The following is a 17,627-nucleotide window of genomic DNA, read 5'->3' on the forward strand; positions in this document are numbered from 1 at the left end:
ACTGTTGATCGAAATACGTTTTTAAGTTAAAAAGTCATAATAAAGCAACATTTAGCCCTGTTCAGTACTGTCATCCAGCAGAGGAGCGGGACTTATATCCGGGGGAGGGCTTATAACTGGATGTACTTTTTGGTTTTCAGTTAGATGGGGCTATAACCAGGGGGATTTTAATCGGTAGGGGGGAGGGCTTATAGCCGGAATTTTACGGTATTTGGTTCGTGAGCCTTCAGTAAGCGCTTATTACACTCGCGATTAAAAAAAAAAAAAAAGAATTAGGCGAGTTCGCTCCCAGAAGAAACTTCGATGTTTACAGCGACAACAGCAGCAAGATCCCACTATCCAGGTATACCGCTTTCTTAAGGAGAATGTAGACCTTACTACAGCCGTTGAGCGTTCAAAATAATTTCCATTTGTGAACTTATTTACATTTCAACTTCCTGTCGTTGCAGCTTACACATAAAGAAAGCTGTTGAATTGGTCTGTTAGGATTCTCGATGCTGTTTTCAATTCACATAGGACCTTGATGAAGTCACCAAGTGTGTCCCTTAAACTGCACAATCAAGTTGAATTCGTCTCTGTTTCTAGATTACAATAAAACTAGATCAAAGAAACTGAACCGTGCTGTCTATACTGAAACTAAATGATCCGTTTAGTTGTTTTTCTTGTTATCTATGTTATTAAAGGAATAGTACTATAGTAATTCAGATAGTACTATTCGACAGACTAGTAAAGGAAAAGTACATGCAGTACAGAGTCAGATGTACTTATGGTAATCTTCGCTTTGTGTCCTTTGGAAACTGAAACTACGAGAAACGGTCGGGATTTTTCCCGACACTGATTAACATATGACGTCACAGGCAGACAATCCTCTGTGTTTGAGGCCACGCGACGTAAGCGTCACGAAATGCTATTTGGTCTCATACGTTTACTGTAATTTTTAGCGACTGACCTCGGCTTAATGCAACTGATCGCGAGAAATGCTCCATAAAATAAATAAAGTTCACTTACCTTTTATCCTTTGTGGGATCTATTGTGATTTGAGGCCGTTAGTTTCTCGCTTGCTGATTTATGTCACGGCAGCGGTGACACCAAGCGAGAAATTAACGGTCGCAAAACCCCATCAAATCACAAAAGATAACACAAAGGATAAAAAGTAAGTCAACTTTATTTATCTGTCTTACAGAAGATCACAGTTTGGAAACAAAAGTTGCGAAATTCAGTATTCTATGGAGCATATGAGATCAAAAAGCGTTTCGTGACGCTAACGTCACGTGGCCTCAAGCACAGAGGATTGTCTGTCTGTGATGACGTAATGCGAGCAACAGACCGAAAATAAGCCATCTTAGCATACGAACTGACTCCCCAGGGATAAAGGCGAGAACAAAATCAAAAAGCTTCACACCTGGTTTGGCTCGACGGTTCGCCGATTGTCTTCGCTCGCTCTATTCCCCACTGAGGAGCATGTTCGCAGGCTAAAGCCATCCACCCCCCCCCCCCCCCTCTTTCAAAAGCTTCAGAGACTTTTCATGTTTTTGACGTTTCAATCTGCCTCTTGCGACTACTTTCTTGAAGCCATTCATCGTCCGCTAAATGCTCCTCGACTGGAGCTCAAACCCGAACCGCTCGATCCAAAGTCCAGTTTACTATAAACCATTAGGCCACCGCGCCTCTCAACAGTGTATTAGTAAACAACACTATTTATTATGAGCATGACCTTTTTTTATGACTTTTAAAGGTCAAAAGCCAAAAGATGCATTAACATCAATGTAAACCTACAAATATTGACCTAGTTTTGTAAGGCATGCACGAGGTTTTTATCTCAACTTGAAAACGTCGGACAGATCGACTTTTTCAATTTGACAAGAAATAAAATACAAACAGAGGCAGCAAACATATACGTGTACTGCGCATGTGTTGAAAAAGAGAGTTTTTTTTAAAAAAAAAAATCACACCTGTGACTTAAAACATCGTAAAAATTAATGACAATTTGCTCTCTAACTCTTCAAAAATTCACTAAATACGCTTATATGTGCGAGCAAGGTACTTAGTTATGTTAATACCGTTTTGGCCAAAAATACATTAAATTCCCCTTCTCCACAGGGGGGATCCCATAGGGTGCTCGCCGCCTCGCTTAAGGGTGTAAATTACGAATTCTGGTGTCACTTAGGCTGTTCAGGACGGAAAGCCGATATTTTTATCTGCCGAAGTCTCCTTCAATAAATAAAAAGCGTCGCCATGATGTATTGGCAGCTAATACAAAGCAGACATAAAAATTGGTATACGTATCTTTAATTAAGCGACCCGAACGCCCAGATTATTCTCTCTAAAATTTACTTTTTAAATCAAAAACAAACATTTTCTAGTTTTCCTGCATTTTAGAGATACCGCGTCCGTGACTAACCTTCTTAAACTCCTCTGAATAACACCCGTTCAGATATCGATTATACCGGCAAAGCAGCGAGCGAGACAATTAAAACTTGTTTGATATAGTAAGTTCGGGCGCTCTTGAAGGATAATATCATGTTTGTCCATAAATTAAAAGAAAAAATCATCCCCTCCCCCTCACAAAAAGAAGAAAATTACGGGCCGTGTAATTAGAAGGCTGTTATCAAACACCTAACTCAATATAAAGCCAACAACTGCACTGTCTGTGAAGAAATTTAGAATTTCGCTGACCAGCCATAGAAAAATATGTAAAGGAATCAATCATTGTCGTAATTTGTAATTATACAGGAACACCCCCAAACCCATCCACATGGGAATCCCCTCGGGATTTTAATTCTCCGAATTAACTGAAGATTCATTAAACATGAACAGTTTTTTATTGTTTTTAAATTAATATTTCGTGCAAAAAAAAAACAGATATTGGAATACGCTTTGCTAGCGATTCGAATATTATACTTTTTTGAAAATTACTATAAATAAAAACATGGCGTTCCATGGAAACCAGGTACCCATGGAAGCAAATTCAATCTCAGTGAAAAAAAAATTAGGATAGGTTGATTAATCAAGAATCCAAAACTCTGTCATATATCAGTTAAGCGAATCTTGAGTAAAATAACAAAATTGCCAATGGAATTCCCAGCACAGCAGTTGAAACTGAGAGAAAATATGAGCAAAATAAGTCATTTAATTTTAACGAGCTCCGCTGGCATACAGAATAAACAACTTATTTAAACTACTTGAGGCATAGAAATTTCTTGACTTTGGAGCACTAAAAATATTGCTGCCCTGCATGACGTCATAAGAGAAAGACCTCTAAGAAGTATCTAGGCAAATGAGGTGATTCAAACGATTCTATGTTGTATCTGTTTGCGTGTTGTATTTATATTTTCTGCGGCTTTGTTTTCTTTGCAGTTTGTTTATTCTTTTTTTGTCAGGTGCAATAGAAAGGAAATTTTAATTTTCCCACAGGTCTATATTCAGAGCAAAGGCATCAACCTTCATTTTTTTACTATTTCATTATACAGTCAACTCTCGATATAGCGGAAACGCTCGAGGTGTCGTTTAGTGTCCGTAATAGCGGGAGTCATTTTCAGTCAAACCTCTTTCGCCGGGGATCTGGATTTTGTCCGTTATAGCGAGTGTCCGCAATAGCAGGGTATCCGCAAGGCGAGAGTTGACTGTATTAATTTATCATTCAGATAATTGGAAAAAAAATTATTAAAAACCCTCAAGTAACCCGGATTAAAGAATTTTATTCAACATTACGTCAGTCGAGTGGACCGGCTAAATAATCATAAATTGGTACCCGTCTCAAGCAAAACATTGTAAAAAAAGAAGGGGTATATGAAAGACACGATGACTCACCTAGATTAGGAATATCGTTTCAAAATTTTGAGTGAGGAACAATATTTTATCGTTTTCTCCGTGACGTTTCCGGTGGAGGTCAAGGTTTCGTACGACGAAATTTCTTTGTGCAATATCTAATGATTCACTCAACAAGAATAATTTTTATAGATTTTAAATTGATATTTCGTGCCAAATACAGATATTGGAAAACTTCTTGTCAACGACTCGAATATTATGTTACTAAAAAAACTATTGACAGAAAGGTGTAATTATAGTCTATAACACGGAAATAACCATCGCAAAAGCTCTCTTTCAGTGGAGAAAAAATCAAGAAAAATTGACGAATTTTAAACCACGTCATAAATATTTTTAAACGAATCGATAGTATTTAAGTCAAGTCAGAAATCAATTTCTTTTTCTAGAAATAGTTCCAATATGAAATATTAACAGCAACAAATACACGTGACCACGAAACAGTAAACTTGGTTTCAAAAACTCCTAAAGAAAAGTATGGCCATACAGGAGTTTTGGAAATTCAACAATACTCTTGTTGAAAATATATGTATAAGTAATCAAAACAGGCTACCCAGTTATAGAAATTTCGTGCATCACTGAATTTTACTCCTCCATTGCGAAATATTGATTGAGAGATGTCTTTTATGTAGTGACGCAAAATTTAGATCCTCTACGTATAAACACGTGCTCTTCACGTTGAACTGCTAGTTTGTATTGCACTGAGATTTTGCCAAAATGGCTTTGGAACTAATTACGACTGTAATATCTCCGAGATATATACATTTATTATACCTCAAGGGCAGACTGACGCTTAATCATAGGAATGGGTTAGTATAATTATGTTAAGTGTTGCCATACAGATCAGACAAACGTCAGGTAAAAGTCAGGCAACTATTCCATCCAATCGACACGATGTTCGATAAAAGAAATATATGACTGAATCCATGGCTTAAACGGCACTAATTTAGAGTCACTGAAATCATTCTTTAATCCACGTTGCCCTTGGTCACTTTCTTATAATTATTGTTTATTATCCAAAATAAAATAACATAAATTTATAAATTATGTGACAGGTTGACGCTTTTGCTGTGAATACCTGTGAGAGAGACAATGTCATTCAGTTGAAGTATGTGCACCTGAAAAAAAATTCAAACAAACTGCCACGAAAAACAAAGCAACCTAAAAGATCAATAGAATACGCAAGCATTAAACAACAAATTAAGACCCTTAAAAATCGCTGCAATTGCCAATATTTTGATTCTTAAAGAACTTTTGCATAGGCCAATGTCACGGTAGCCATATTGGCAATGTTCTTCAGATTACGGATTGCCTGAATAAAACGCTTTCTGTTCTCATTCCACGTTGAACGCCGGACAAGCATCGTGATGTCTTCTTCTACGAACGCTATCACTATTGGAAGTCTCATCCAAAAAGACCTAAAGGAAGCTTATTTTCTTCCACAGAAACCGTCCTCGTATTTGAAGGGATACAGATTCTATAACGATAAGAAATACCGAATATATGACTACCCGGCGACTCCAGCGTCTTTTCGCCGGCTTATGTCGCCATTTTATCACCTTCCCGCAGCTGGCGATGAAATTTCCGTTCTAATGGAGCGTAAACCAGAATCGTTTTTGAAACAGCATTGGAAACAATGGCTTCCGGATTTCCCTGCCGTTGTTGTCAAGTCACCAGACGAGGGGCTACGGGACGACCTTCCAATTGTGACTAGAGCGGCGCTTCAAGGGATACCCGAAGAGAAGCATTTCGTGCATTCGGACATTTTGTACGAGTTGCATCTCAAGAGTTCCATTCTCGACATCAAGGCTCCGACTCCAAGACACATGGACGAAGGCAGCATTTCCTATCCTTGCATGGTCAAAATTGACATGAGCAGCGGAGGCCGTGGAAACAGGCTCATCAAGAACGAGATTGAGATGTCCGCCACTCTACGACACATCAGAGAGGCGTGCGGATGGAATGGGAACATTGTGTTTCAAGAGTTCCTCCCTCATGTCAAAGAAGTGCCCAGCTTTCAATTCTACCTGCACAAATCAGGCGAGCTATTCTGGGTGGGTACGACATGTGGAGGGTTCAGCGGATTTTCCTGGACCGATGGGCTTGTGGATTGGGACAAGCAAGACTACTATGAACAACTCGTGCACGAGGAATTCACTATACCGATTAAGAACTACCTCCAAGAGCGCGGCTACTTTGGCCTGGTTACGTTCGAGGTCGTCATCACAGACCATGCAAAGTACCTGGTCGATTTGAACCCGAGAATTGGAGACGACACGACACATTTACTACTAGCCCGTTACATGGCTTTAGATTACGGCTTGAAGCATTCAGCAATTTTTTGCTACAACAAGCACAACTTCTCAGCTAGAAGGTTAGTTGCCAAGGCAAATGCTATCAACAAAAGAGGTCTGGGAACCATAATTGTCCTCTCCGCTGTTGATGCAGATAAAGGATGCCAATCGGACTTGTCGATCTTTGCCAAAACGCCCGACGAAATACAAACTCTTTTTCAACATCTGGACAACTGATTTAATAGTATATATATAGCTTTAATTAACAATTTTCTGCTTTCTTCCCATTCCGTTTTTAAGCTACACGCATAAGCTGTCATATATGCCTCAAAGGGCAAGACATTTATGTCATTCTGTGATAGCAAAATTGTCCACCTTATTTATTTTCGGTGTTCCCGACCTAGAAAATTCCTGTTATGAACTAAGTTTATTGTATGATTCTTGTGTAAAACTCTTCGTATTGTTTGGGAACATAACACAAATATATGTTCTGCTTTGAAAACGGTCTATATTGAACACTGTATACTTGCTTCAAATAGGAATAGAATATTTTGAATATTAGGTTTTGAATATGTAAAATATTGAATATGTAAGAATTTGAACATGTAATGCCTATTATAAAAATAAATAAATAATGAAAAACGACATGTCGGCTAAAGAGAGAGTGAGAGAGAAAATGAGGGAAGCAAGTTCTTATCAGGAGGTCATCCCATTTGCAGATGATGTGTTTCGGTCGCTCAGTGACATGGAGTTTAGATGGCGAACAGTTCAGATTTATCACAGTAAGCTCTGGAATATGTTTGGAATTCTCGTAAGAATTCCAATTATTAAATAATCAATTTAAATTGATTAAGAATTCTTAATTGAAAATTGCGCTAAAAGTTGGTAAGGGCCCTACCCCAGTACGCTATGATCGCGTGTTTAACGTTTTTGCCTTGGATGTCACGCAATTCATGTTGGTGAAACCAAAAGCACTTCGCAACACGCCATTTATGAGAACTAAAAAGATAACTTTAATTTTGATCTCTACCGGACAAGCTGAACAATCCATAATAGCGTGGAGTCCGTATTTTAGAGGTAAAGATTGACAACATTATATATATTTAAGAGTAAAGTGAACTATCCGTTATGGTACAATATTAATTTTGCGTGTTCAACTGTGTTTTAAAAAAGTCATTGAATTGGAAAAATTCGATTACTTCTAAGCACAATTTCCTGTGTTTAGCGTGTAGTTATAACGAGTGTGTGGGCGTTTCTAAAAATATCTGACCATTTTATTTATTGGATTATCAAAGCATGAATCTATATATCTATATAAAACGGGTTCGCCTCTGGAGTAAACGGCGGGGTCTATGATCTTATGTGAGACCCTTCCTGGCTATGCCATGCTGATGAGTCCTTACAAGGACGAAACAGCTGTCCATGGCTGCCACTCCACGGGTAATAGGCTGTGCGCATGCGTATAGGTCTTGGTCAGGCCGTGGAGATGTGTCGTGTGACCATTGCATTCAGTGGTTTATATATATCTATGTTATGAACAAAGAAACAAATATAAGCCAAGGATAATAGATATTCCTGGTAAATTATTCTGCGGTTTCGCTACGGAAACTAAAAGATGCCACGAGACGACGCACGAGATAGGATGTTTGTCTCACCGCAAAAACGCCTTGACAGAGAAACATTCACATGGCGGTGGGGGACCCCGGGAAGGTGAGGTACCCCACTTACCCCATGGTGAAGAAACTGAGTTGTCTTCTGACATGCAACTCCGGTCGGGTGGGGTGAGGTTTAAAATGTTATCGCGTGGTCAAAATCTTTCCCATTGAAGTCACAGGTGACTTCGTACTCTTTCAAATAGTTAAGTAAAGGTTCCACTCGTTTCGGAGTCCACGACCTGACTTTTGGGGTTTTGTCGTTTGTCTTTTTGGCAGATTTGGTCGGACGAGAGATTGTATGAAGAGATTGGTAAACCTCACCGAGGTAAAGGAACCTTACCTACCCGGGGTCCCCCACCGTCATGTGAACAGGCCCTAAAACTACAAGACAATGCAGCTTATCAAGTACTGTGTTTTCACATTGCGGCATATCGATAGTTTAATCAATTCCTTGAGGGATTGGGCAGTCACTTAATCAATTTCGTCCCAGCCAGTCGTCGGTAGACTCTCGCCGTCGAATGATGTTGACAAACACAGGAGCCCCGCTAGCTAGGGGAAACACATTTTTCTTGACCGCGGTCAAACAGTAGAAATAATATGTAAAAAATAAAAAAACAAGAAAACAAGAGAAAAAATTCAAAGATAAGGTTCTCGTTTTTACTGAGCAAAGATCGATACTTTACTGGTATTCTAATGGTTTACTTAATTTTTTGGAGTTTTCCTAAAAAAAGTTCTACGTGTTTGAAAACAGGTAAATACAGACTTATCGGCGCCATTTGTCAAAGCATTCGGTTCAGTTGCGGAGCGTATAAAGAGTAAAAATACTCGCTTATTCGAGAAAATGGAAATATATTTACACTCAGCAACTATTCTATATATCCTTGCTCATAATTGCTCTTTGGTATAAACGAAATTCCCCGAAATAGAAAGAAAAACTGCCTAAGACGTTTGACCGCGACGAACACAGGCTCTTGGGACAAGTGGACACGCTTCTGATACTCGCCGTTCCGCAACGCAGATAACCGGAACTGAATAAATGAACGAACGACCAAACGACCGACCGACCGACCGAACGACCAAACGACCGACCGACCGAACGAACGAATAAATGAAATCCAAGGGAAAAGCCCTGGGAACGAGGTTGGTATAAAACTTCTTAATTTGTAAATAATAAAGATGGTAAATTTTAAGCTCGGTGATAAATAATGAAGATGAATTTTTCAACAATGACACGAGCATGGGCTGGGCCATTTACTAGGTTGGGCCATTCAGTACTAGGTTGCAGTATGCAGGACGCGTGTCACATATCAACCTAGTAAATGGCCCAGCTCACCACGAGTCTCTCGTAGCTCAGTTGGTTAGAGTGCCCAACCGGTATCTGGGAGGCCATGAGTTCGATTCCCGTCGGGGACTCAGAATTTTTCTTTGTCCCATGCTCGTGTCATTGTTGAAAAATTCATCTTCATTATTTATCACCGAGCTTAAAATTTACCATCTTTATTATTTACAACACACTTGATGATTTCGACATTGCTGATCCTAGCAGTATGCAGGACGCGTGTCACATATCAACCTAGTAAATGGCCCAGCTCACCACGAGTCTCTCGTAGCTCAGTTGGTTAGAGCGCCCAACCGGTATCTGGGAGGCCATGGGTTCGATTCCCGTCGGGGACTCAGAATTTTTCTTTGTCCCATGCTCGTGTCATTGTTGAAAAATTCATCTTCAAAACTTCTTTTGTTCGTGTCCTCTAGGCCTCGCTACCAAGCTGAATTTTAATATATCGAAAGAAGTCTATTCGACCTCGGTGGCCTTACGTTTCGGTGGCAGAAAGAAAACTTCTGTATACTCCCTTCCCTGTTATGCATAATGTCCTCTACTATCATTGTTTCTCAAAAAAACGAAAATAAAAATAAAAACTAACACAAGGGAATCAGACACTTGAACGTTTTATTTCCTTCCTTGCCCCATGCAAGAGACTAATTTTGTAAGCCTGTCCTCAAGGAAAAAATAGAGGCTTCTGTTACAGGGTACAGAGTGCATTTCAACGAGTGTTCTACAGTTCTGTGTCGTCTACCATCCATTTACACTACATCAGTAATTGGTCACTTGTGCTGATATCTGAAGAATGAACAAGAACAGAACGAGAACTTTCAATTTTGGCTAACAAAATTATTTTGTTGAACACTGGTGCTGGCTTCTTTTGCATGCCACCTAAGATAAGCCAAAACACAAAGATAATGTAATAAAATTTATTTGACAAAGACAAATATCATGTTTTAAAGAATATTCTTTCCTTTAAGTAGATTGCAGAAATTCAAGCTCTTATTTAATTTTTAAGGGTACCATTGTCGAGGGGACACATTTTTTGATATATTATTTTATAAGGGATTCCATTATGCACTATTATTTCTTTATTTTTTGGCTTACGTACTTTCCTTTTCTTGATCGTTGTTTGACCATTAGAATAAGAGGCATTTGTATGTTTGTTTTTGATATAACACCTTAATAATATATGACTGGTCCTTCTTATGGACACCTTTGTTTTCTCTAATGAATTTTGAGATTCTTGATAAAACGAAATCAACTGCTTCCAAAGGGGACACTCATTACTGAAGTAGTCACCGGGTACTAAATTTGCAAATTTTCTAAGCCACATTCAGGGCTTGAAACTAACTTTTTAACTTACTGGTTTACATGTCAGATTTTACTAGCCAAAAGTAATTTTTCACTAGTCAGGTATATTGATTTCTATCAAGAACAGTTGACTTTTCCGAGTTTTTCACTAGCCAAATGGCTAGTAGGAATGCTAAACCTGATAGCCAAAACCTAAATTTGAGTAGCCTTTGGCTAGTTGGCTACCGTTAGTCTCGAGCCCTGCACATTTAAACCCCACTCCCAGGGACTCTCACCCCCCCCCCCCCAAAGCTCTGGGGGAGGGAGAGAGAGACCCTAAGAACAAGGTTAGCTAGCCACATTTCTCACGCTGTTGTATAATACTGTACAATAAGTAATCAAAGTACTAAGATAAAAATATTTCTAACTGGTCCTTTTCTATTTTACACACCTTGGCTATACTACAGGCTAGTGGAGATGACAAAACCTGAAAAAGTAACATAACAATCATACAGCTACATTATTCCTTGGGAAAGTTATAAGACTCTACCAGAAACCCATAAGGGTTTTTAGCCCCGCATGAATGTATAACAAAATGAAAGATCCCATGGCTACAAAAACCCATGTATGTACATGTAGAGGTAAAAAAAGAAATGAAATCAGCTCTTCTGAAATCTGGAGTGTGTTTTTTTTATTATTTTTTGCTGTGAACTACAGACAACTGATAAGGAATTATTCTGCAAAACAAGCTGAACTCTAGGAATGCTAAGAGGCAAAAGAACATTATTTATCAAGATAAAGACAGAACAATTCACTGAAAATAATGTAAGGAATTAAATTATATTAGTCTAATTTTAAGAGGTGAATATAAGAATGCAACATTCTGATTGGTCAAGAAGCTCTGGTTTATGACGTTATATTCACCTCATAACATTTCAGGGCTTGGTTACTAAGCCAAGCCAACTTTGCCATCCAGACAAGTAAACATGGCGGCATTTGATGAATGAAATTTTCGTTTATTTGAAAGAAATCACATCAAGTCCGGGTATTCAAAACAGTTGGAAGTTTAAAAATTGGCTACCAAGGCTTTTGAACCGAAAATATTTTCAAGAGATGGTTCTCAAGGCATTAGAATTGGTGCTAAGGACGGTGGTTTTGGAGATCGCATGGGCCACAAGAAACTCAGTGGCAGATCAATTGACCAAAAATTACTCAGTTCTCTTCAGATCAGAGCGTGTTTAAGTTCTTTATTTTATAGTTCTTGATAATCACCTCTAAAAATTAGACTAAAACAATTATTCGCCTCAGGCTCAGTGAATCTCGGCGAATATTCGCTTCGCCTTCAGCGAATAATTGTTAATTATACAGGCCAAACTATATGGTGTATTCAATATCCTTATGCTAATAATATTATGATTATTGGGCTTCACGTATGGTCTTCCTATGACTTTTTCTGAAAAGGGATAAATAAATGTACTTTAATTTGAGGTCTAGAAAATTACCTGAATTTACTTGTCAATGGCTAGAAGCTATTCTAGACCCAAATCATGCATTATTTTCTCAGAGTACATGAAAAACTATCTTCTTTTTGGTAAATAGTTCTAAACACTTGTGAAAGTTTGGGAGGACTCAATTAGCTCCGTAAATACTTGTCTATGTGGTTCCAGAAAATGTCGATACTCTCCCCACAGAAGGGATTGGAAATTTCCCGGGGGGGGGGGGGGGGTCTCAAAGGCCAAAAACTTTAAGGAAATGTATGAAGCCTAACTAGAATTTCCAGAGAGGTTGAAGGTCTTAGGAAAAAAACCCTTCAGAGGGGGAGGTATGGATCATTTTATGGAACTACACAATTACCATTAACTGTTTTTGTTCTCCTAAACTTCCACTTTAATGATTTCACTGTATTTATTACAAATCAAATTAATATTCATATAATTTTTTTACTATCTCTACCATTTTTCACTAAGTTTAGTTGCAATGGTTTAACATTTCTCTCAGAGAAGATATTTGAAATAGGTTTAAAGGTATATTACCTTGACTAGCCTGGAGGCCAGGACAGTTGACGTCCACCCAACACATGGACATGTATATGAAACACCTCTTGGCCTCCATCTTTACCATCATTGATCACAACACGGTAGCCTTTAGTCAGATTCTGTTGGACTGCAACCTTTTTTGCAACTACAAGGAGATGGCCTAACAACTGTAAAAAGAAAAGTGAAAAGATTCTGTTGACACCTACATATGTAAGGCAATTTAGTGAGGTTACTTGGTGCCCTTTTCACAAAATCAAGCAAGGCTTGATTTTTTGCTACTCACTAGAGTCTAGTCTCCTGCAAGCTTGCTAGTATTTAGCTGAATACCATTCTTGTCGCAAGAGGCCACGATCATTTTGGTAAGCAAAAGTAGTTATTCTTAGTGCTGCCCAGAAGAATCACACCCTCTAAGGACAAGTATAAGCAGAATATTTGCTAAAAGGCACCACCTTCTGTGTAGGTGGTTCCAGCCACAAACACAGCATTTTTTAATTTCTCATAATCTAATTCTAGATTAGTTTCTTGTAAACAAGAATGAGACAGGTTAATATAAAGATTTTGATTTGATTGGGGTTTAAACTGTTTCTTAGGAGAATCTGGAGCAAGGAGGAAGTGGGAGAGTAATCAAGGGGTAGGATGAAGGGAATTGCTCTCCTTCCCCCGTAAGAAGTTGTTTGTAATTATTGCTCCCCCTAATTATTGCTGCCCCTAGAATAGGTACTCTGAAATACAGTTGGTTGTAATAATTTAAATAGGTAGTCTCTCTATTTTTCTTTCGCTCGCTTCGTTTGCTTTTTTGCGTTGAAAAATCGAGAGGCTGTGGACAGTCTAATCTGCTACATGTCATGGCTATAACCAGAGTTACACCTGGCTGGCCCCACATCTTAAATCCCCTTCCCACTGCAAGGGTGAACCCCATAGAATCTGGTTTTGTTTCAAGCAAACTGTTTTTAACCTTACTTGTTCATCAGAATCGTCTGCCTTGGACAATTGAGGTATTGGCTTCCTTGGAATGACCAGGAAATGTACTGGAGCCTGGGGATTTATGTCCTTGATGGCAACACACTGGTGACATTAAAATATTACACACATGGTAAAGAACTTGAATCTGTAACAGTATACAATGGGATATTCCATCTCCAATCGAAATCCCCTATCCCCCCACCCCCTGCCCCCATGGAAGACAACATCCATCACAAAGCCTGTTGGAATATTATTTCAAAGCTGACCAAATTTTAATCCCTCAGGTGCACACCTCAAAGGTGCATGCTGACAACAAAAAACTAGGGTGTTGTAATCGTGCCTTTTTTTAAGGGTAATGGAGGGGGGGGGGGGGTGCGGATAAAAAATGGAATGTCCTACTTGAAATTAAATGTACTTTCACTTTCTTACGACGTCCAGTTATTGCCATTTTTCTAAGTCCTAGAACACAGAATTCATGGGAATTGCCCCAATTCTTATCAAGATATAACAATTTAATTTATTGTTTTTTATTGATATTAACTGAATTTAATCAAAACAATTACAAATGCGATCGACCGACATCCCATGTCACACAATCCCAAAGCAAATAATGGACGCAAAGTGAAACGTGGAAGTTTACAAAGCCCCAAGAAAAGTTAAAAAAAAAACGTATTTCTTCATGTGTTTAAAAACCTTAAGTAACCACATCAAAAACGTGAGCAAAATGCATTACCTGGTCGTCCTCGTGGAGAAATTCAGACGGAATTTCCTTGCGAATGATCTTAGAGAAAATACTGTCTCCTTCCGCCATTTTGATTCAGACCACCACACCCATGAGGCATTGCAAACAAAATTGACTTCAGTGGGGGAGGGGAGGGGGTTGTCCAAAGAAAAACAGTCCAAGGGCTCTTCACATTAAAAATTTATGAATTATGAACTAAAACAAAACAAAGATTATGTATACGTGTCACCTTTTAAGCAGAATTTGCTTTCGCTTTACAGAGCCTACAATCAAATTATTACTTGACTTACAATTTGTGAAGTACTTGGTAGGGTGGAATCGGGATGTCTACTTAATGTTAAAGTTCTTACAAATCAAAGCAATTTGCCAATCGTACCTTTAATGGTAGTTTATTAGTATTCTGTGAATTAATTTTTGACACTATGTGCCTCAACGAACGTTGATATAGCGGCGTGGCGTTACTATTTTCCATACCGTGGCATTGCGTGACTAGTATCACCTGAAAAGCTGGAACCAGTGCTACTCTGTCGGTTCTCCGAGTCGTGCTCGTGGGCGGCTGTATGGCTTTGAATGGAAAGCGGAATTAAGTAAAGTTTGTAAATCTTTAATTGGAAAGATCGGGCCTGCCCTGAACTACAACCCACGCTTATTACTTTGAGTTCAAAACAGCTGACTTGCGTGTTTAGATTTACTATAAAGAGACGGAGGTGAATTGAGTGAAAGTCAGTATTATAGCCGTTTCTTGGAGGACGCTTGTGTTGTTTGTGACAGCTGGCTTCGTGCTACAAAGTTGAAAAGAAGTGAAAACACCGCGCTTAACAATGTCTATGCGAACTCGCCTTCTTAGAAAGCAGTCTTCTCTAGCCATCCTGGTGGAGCAAGAGCGAGAAACTTGTGAATCTGGAAGCCGTCCGCCATCCGAAGCCGATCAAAGCACCGAAGGTGACCCGCGCGAGGTGGACGAAGACCTCGAAGAAGCCCTCGAACCAGAAGATTTAGATCTACAAGAAGAGGAAGTTTCGCTTGACGAGAAAGGAGACAACGATTCCGAAGGAGGCGATACAGATGAGCCACTTTCCAGCGAAGACGAAAATGAGCCCTTGGCAGTTTCGCTTGGACCAGCATTGAACAAGAGAACCTTTTCCTCGTTCGTTCGCGAAGGACAGACGCGCGCGACCGAGGTGGAACCCCCCGTCCGCCTTTCTCGCCGGCTGATGTCGATGAAGAAGCGTGGAAAAGTTCTCCCGCTGGTAGATCTGACGGAAGAGTTTGAGTTTTATGCTGGGGACTTCTTAACTGTTCGTGGAGAGGAGGACGATTTCTATGTTTGCCGTGTGTTGGAAGACGTCCCGGAGAGCGCGACCAATTTTAACGTGGCTTGGTTCAACAGAGTGGAAGGAAATGTATACGAGGTGAGATTAAAATTATTTTTTATTATGTTTTTACACCTCAATTGTTTTAATTCTTTAGCAGAAGTGTGTTAATTGTGATCTTTCATCGGCATCTCAAATGAAATCACGCTATTTTCTGAGGGTCCGCGGCCCTTTGTCCCGCAAAGTGACAAATATCGCTTTCAAATGCGGTCTTCGGCATTTAAAAGGCGTGTTACATTCGTTGATGAATGAAAGTATTTATCTTTGAAATGACTGATGTGAACAATTCCCCTAGGATTTCTCTAAAAGATTACGAAGCGCGAAATTAGTGGTACAGTACTGTTAAAACAAAGGCTTCATGGATTGCGTGATTGTATTATTGCGTGACATTGCCACACCCACGCAGTCAAAAACACTGTGTTTTCCATTATTTTGCATAATGAACTACTTTTGAAAGTAATTGAAGCTCTCTGTAAATAAATGCTAATGGTGACACAAAAATATGCTTAGGGGTAGTTGCTGTTTCAGTGTTTCACTGTTTTAATTTGCTCCTTTGATGTTTCACAGTTTAATAAAAATGCTCCTTTACAGCCAAAGTAGTGTTCAATACATCTAGTTGTTTTATGCCACATAATTCAAGTTAAACACAGACAGCTTTAAGCCACTAGGCTTTACATGTACTATTAAACTGGAGCAAGAAGAGATCCACTAAGTCAAAATAGACAAACAAACAAAACAAAACAAACAAACAACAAAAAAGAAAGGATCCACCTTCACTTGGCCACCTTTTTTGAGCAAAAATGCCTATCTTCAATCTACCCCAGTAATTTTTTGAATGGGAAAAAAGGATGTGCACCTTTTAAATTAGGACCCCCTGAAAATACAGACACTGCCTCACCCCCTAATTTAATGAAAGAAAGGACCCTGTGCCCTTACCCTGGATTCCCCCCTCTCTAGAGTAGGGAAATGGTAGCTTTCTTCACTTTTTTGTTTAGTATTTTTTAAATCAACCACTGCTTTGACTTTGGCTTTTAAGTGATTGACATTAATTGGAATTAATATTGATTTTAGGTTTCATTTGATGATGTTTGCTATATGGATTCTGTCATCACTCGAGTTGCTATGTCAGAGGTGGAACCTGGAAAGTTTGCGGTCTCCAAACCACACATAAAACAAACTAAGAAACTGTTGAAAGAAGCTTTGGCTACTGAAAGAGGAGAAGAAGATACTGCAGAGGATGAAGGTATTGTACTGTGACACTCTGAGCGTGAAACAAAGTAAACAATTATCGTAAAAACCCGCAGATAAGCCGCACCTTTTTTTCAAAAATTTTCGCTCGAAATCGGGGGTGCGGCTTATCTGCGGGAACATTCGGAAAAGGTGCCGTAAATTTTTGTGAACTGACACTAATTTATGTACAATTTATGTAAATTAATATGACATAAACTACAAGGGAGTACCCGCTACCGGTCATTACTTTTGCAAGTTTGACAGCTCCTATACTGTTTGCAGTGTCGAAAATGGCCTATAACTTAAACAGTAATACTGATACTTTACGAGCGAGAAAATACCACGAGTATTCACGAGTAAGATGGCCTATTGTTTCTTTCTCATTTTGCACTTTGATGGAAAATTTGTCCAACTGATTACAAAACTCTCTTCATGCAACGAGTTTATCTCCAATAGATGGCTCCCAAATCTCTTTAATTTGTCGATATGATAGCCACGAAACGCGAACGCCATCTTGTTTTGCTCTACGTTCTCGCCCTAGTCCCATATTTCGCGCCCGATCGATTGCCTGGTTACTAAGCTACGCAGCGTTTTGTTGTTGTCAAACAAAAATCTATAGAAAAACTGCGTTGAATGAAAAAATACCTGTCAACAAATGCCAGAAAAAAGATCACCCATAATATGTCAAAGTTGGTTTTCATTGTATTAAAGAGCTGAAATTGTGGGTAAGACTGAAGTATTTTCTGTTTCAATGTTTACTGAGTTTACGTTCGATGAAGAACGTAAAGACTCAACTTTGGATTTTTGACTCGACTTTGGATTTTCTTTGATTTACTTTCAAAAAACTTTTTTCCCAACATTTGAGTTGTTAAACTCAGGGTGCGGCTTATCTGCG

The 17,627-nt window shown here is 39.0% G+C and overlaps 3 protein-coding genes across 4 annotated transcripts in view; 2 read left to right on the top strand and 1 right to left on the bottom strand.

Moving 5' to 3' along the window:
* The first annotated feature begins 5,016 nt into the window (after positions 1–5,016).
* LOC144655452 (uncharacterized) lies at positions 5,017–6,861 on the top strand. The gene has a single exon (XM_078515703.1). The coding sequence runs from the start codon at positions 5,193–5,195 to the stop codon at positions 6,354–6,356; it is 1,164 nt and encodes a 387-aa protein (XP_078371829.1). The 5' UTR covers positions 5,017–5,192; the 3' UTR covers positions 6,357–6,861.
* A 2,843-nt stretch (positions 6,862–9,704) lies between these two features.
* LOC144656600 (adenosine 5'-monophosphoramidase HINT1-like) lies at positions 9,705–14,232 on the bottom strand. 2 transcript variants are annotated; one of them, XM_078516832.1, is made up of 5 exons: positions 14,121–14,232; positions 13,385–13,489; positions 12,422–12,591; positions 10,840–10,875; positions 9,705–9,893 (listed from the first exon to the last, which is right to left on the bottom strand). In XM_078516832.1, exons 1-3 carry the CDS (start codon positions 14,196–14,198, stop codon positions 12,427–12,429), a joined length of 348 nt encoding a protein of 115 aa, XP_078372958.1. In that variant the 5' UTR covers positions 14,199–14,232; the 3' UTR covers positions 9,705–9,893; positions 10,840–10,875; positions 12,422–12,426. The 2 variants fall into 2 exon arrangements, with proteins under 2 accessions (XP_078372958.1, XP_078372969.1); XM_078516843.1 differs by lacking the exon at positions 10,840–10,875.
* Positions 14,233–14,650: 418 nt separating this feature from the next.
* Positions 14,651–17,627, top strand: part of LOC144655626 (poly [ADP-ribose] polymerase tankyrase-like) — a 73,318-nt gene continuing 70,341 nt past the window's right edge. Inside the window, exons 1-2 of the mRNA XM_078515910.1 lie at positions 14,651–15,541; positions 16,574–16,745. Coding sequence (XP_078372036.1) covers positions 14,951–15,541; positions 16,574–16,745 — 763 coding nt within the window. The 5' untranslated portion in view covers positions 14,651–14,950. The remainder of the gene's footprint in view (positions 15,542–16,573; positions 16,746–17,627) is intronic.

Source organism: Oculina patagonica, chromosome 1 (assembly GCF_052425735.1).
Source record: "Oculina patagonica isolate OP01 chromosome 1, crgOcupat, whole genome shotgun sequence".
In the NCBI taxonomy this organism is placed as follows: domain Eukaryota; kingdom Metazoa; phylum Cnidaria; class Anthozoa; order Scleractinia; family Oculinidae; genus Oculina; species Oculina patagonica.

Bases quoted from the DNA above. Each gene is read 5' to 3' on its own strand.
- LOC144656600 (XM_078516843.1), bottom strand. From the start codon at position 14,198: ATGGCGGAAGGAGACAGTATTTTCTCTAAGATCATTCGCAAGGAAATT. The intron at 13,490-14,120 runs GTAATGCATTTT...TAATGTCACCAG, and splicing joins TTCTCCACGAGGACGACCAG to TGTGTTGCCATCAAGGACAT. The intron at 12,592-13,384 runs GTAAGGTTAAAA...TTCTTTTTACAG, and splicing joins CAGACGATTCTGATGAACAA to TTGTTAGGCCATCTCCTTGT.
- LOC144655452 (XM_078515703.1), top strand. From the start codon at position 5,193: ATGTCTTCTTCTACGAACGCTATCACTATTGGAAGTCTCATCCAAAAA.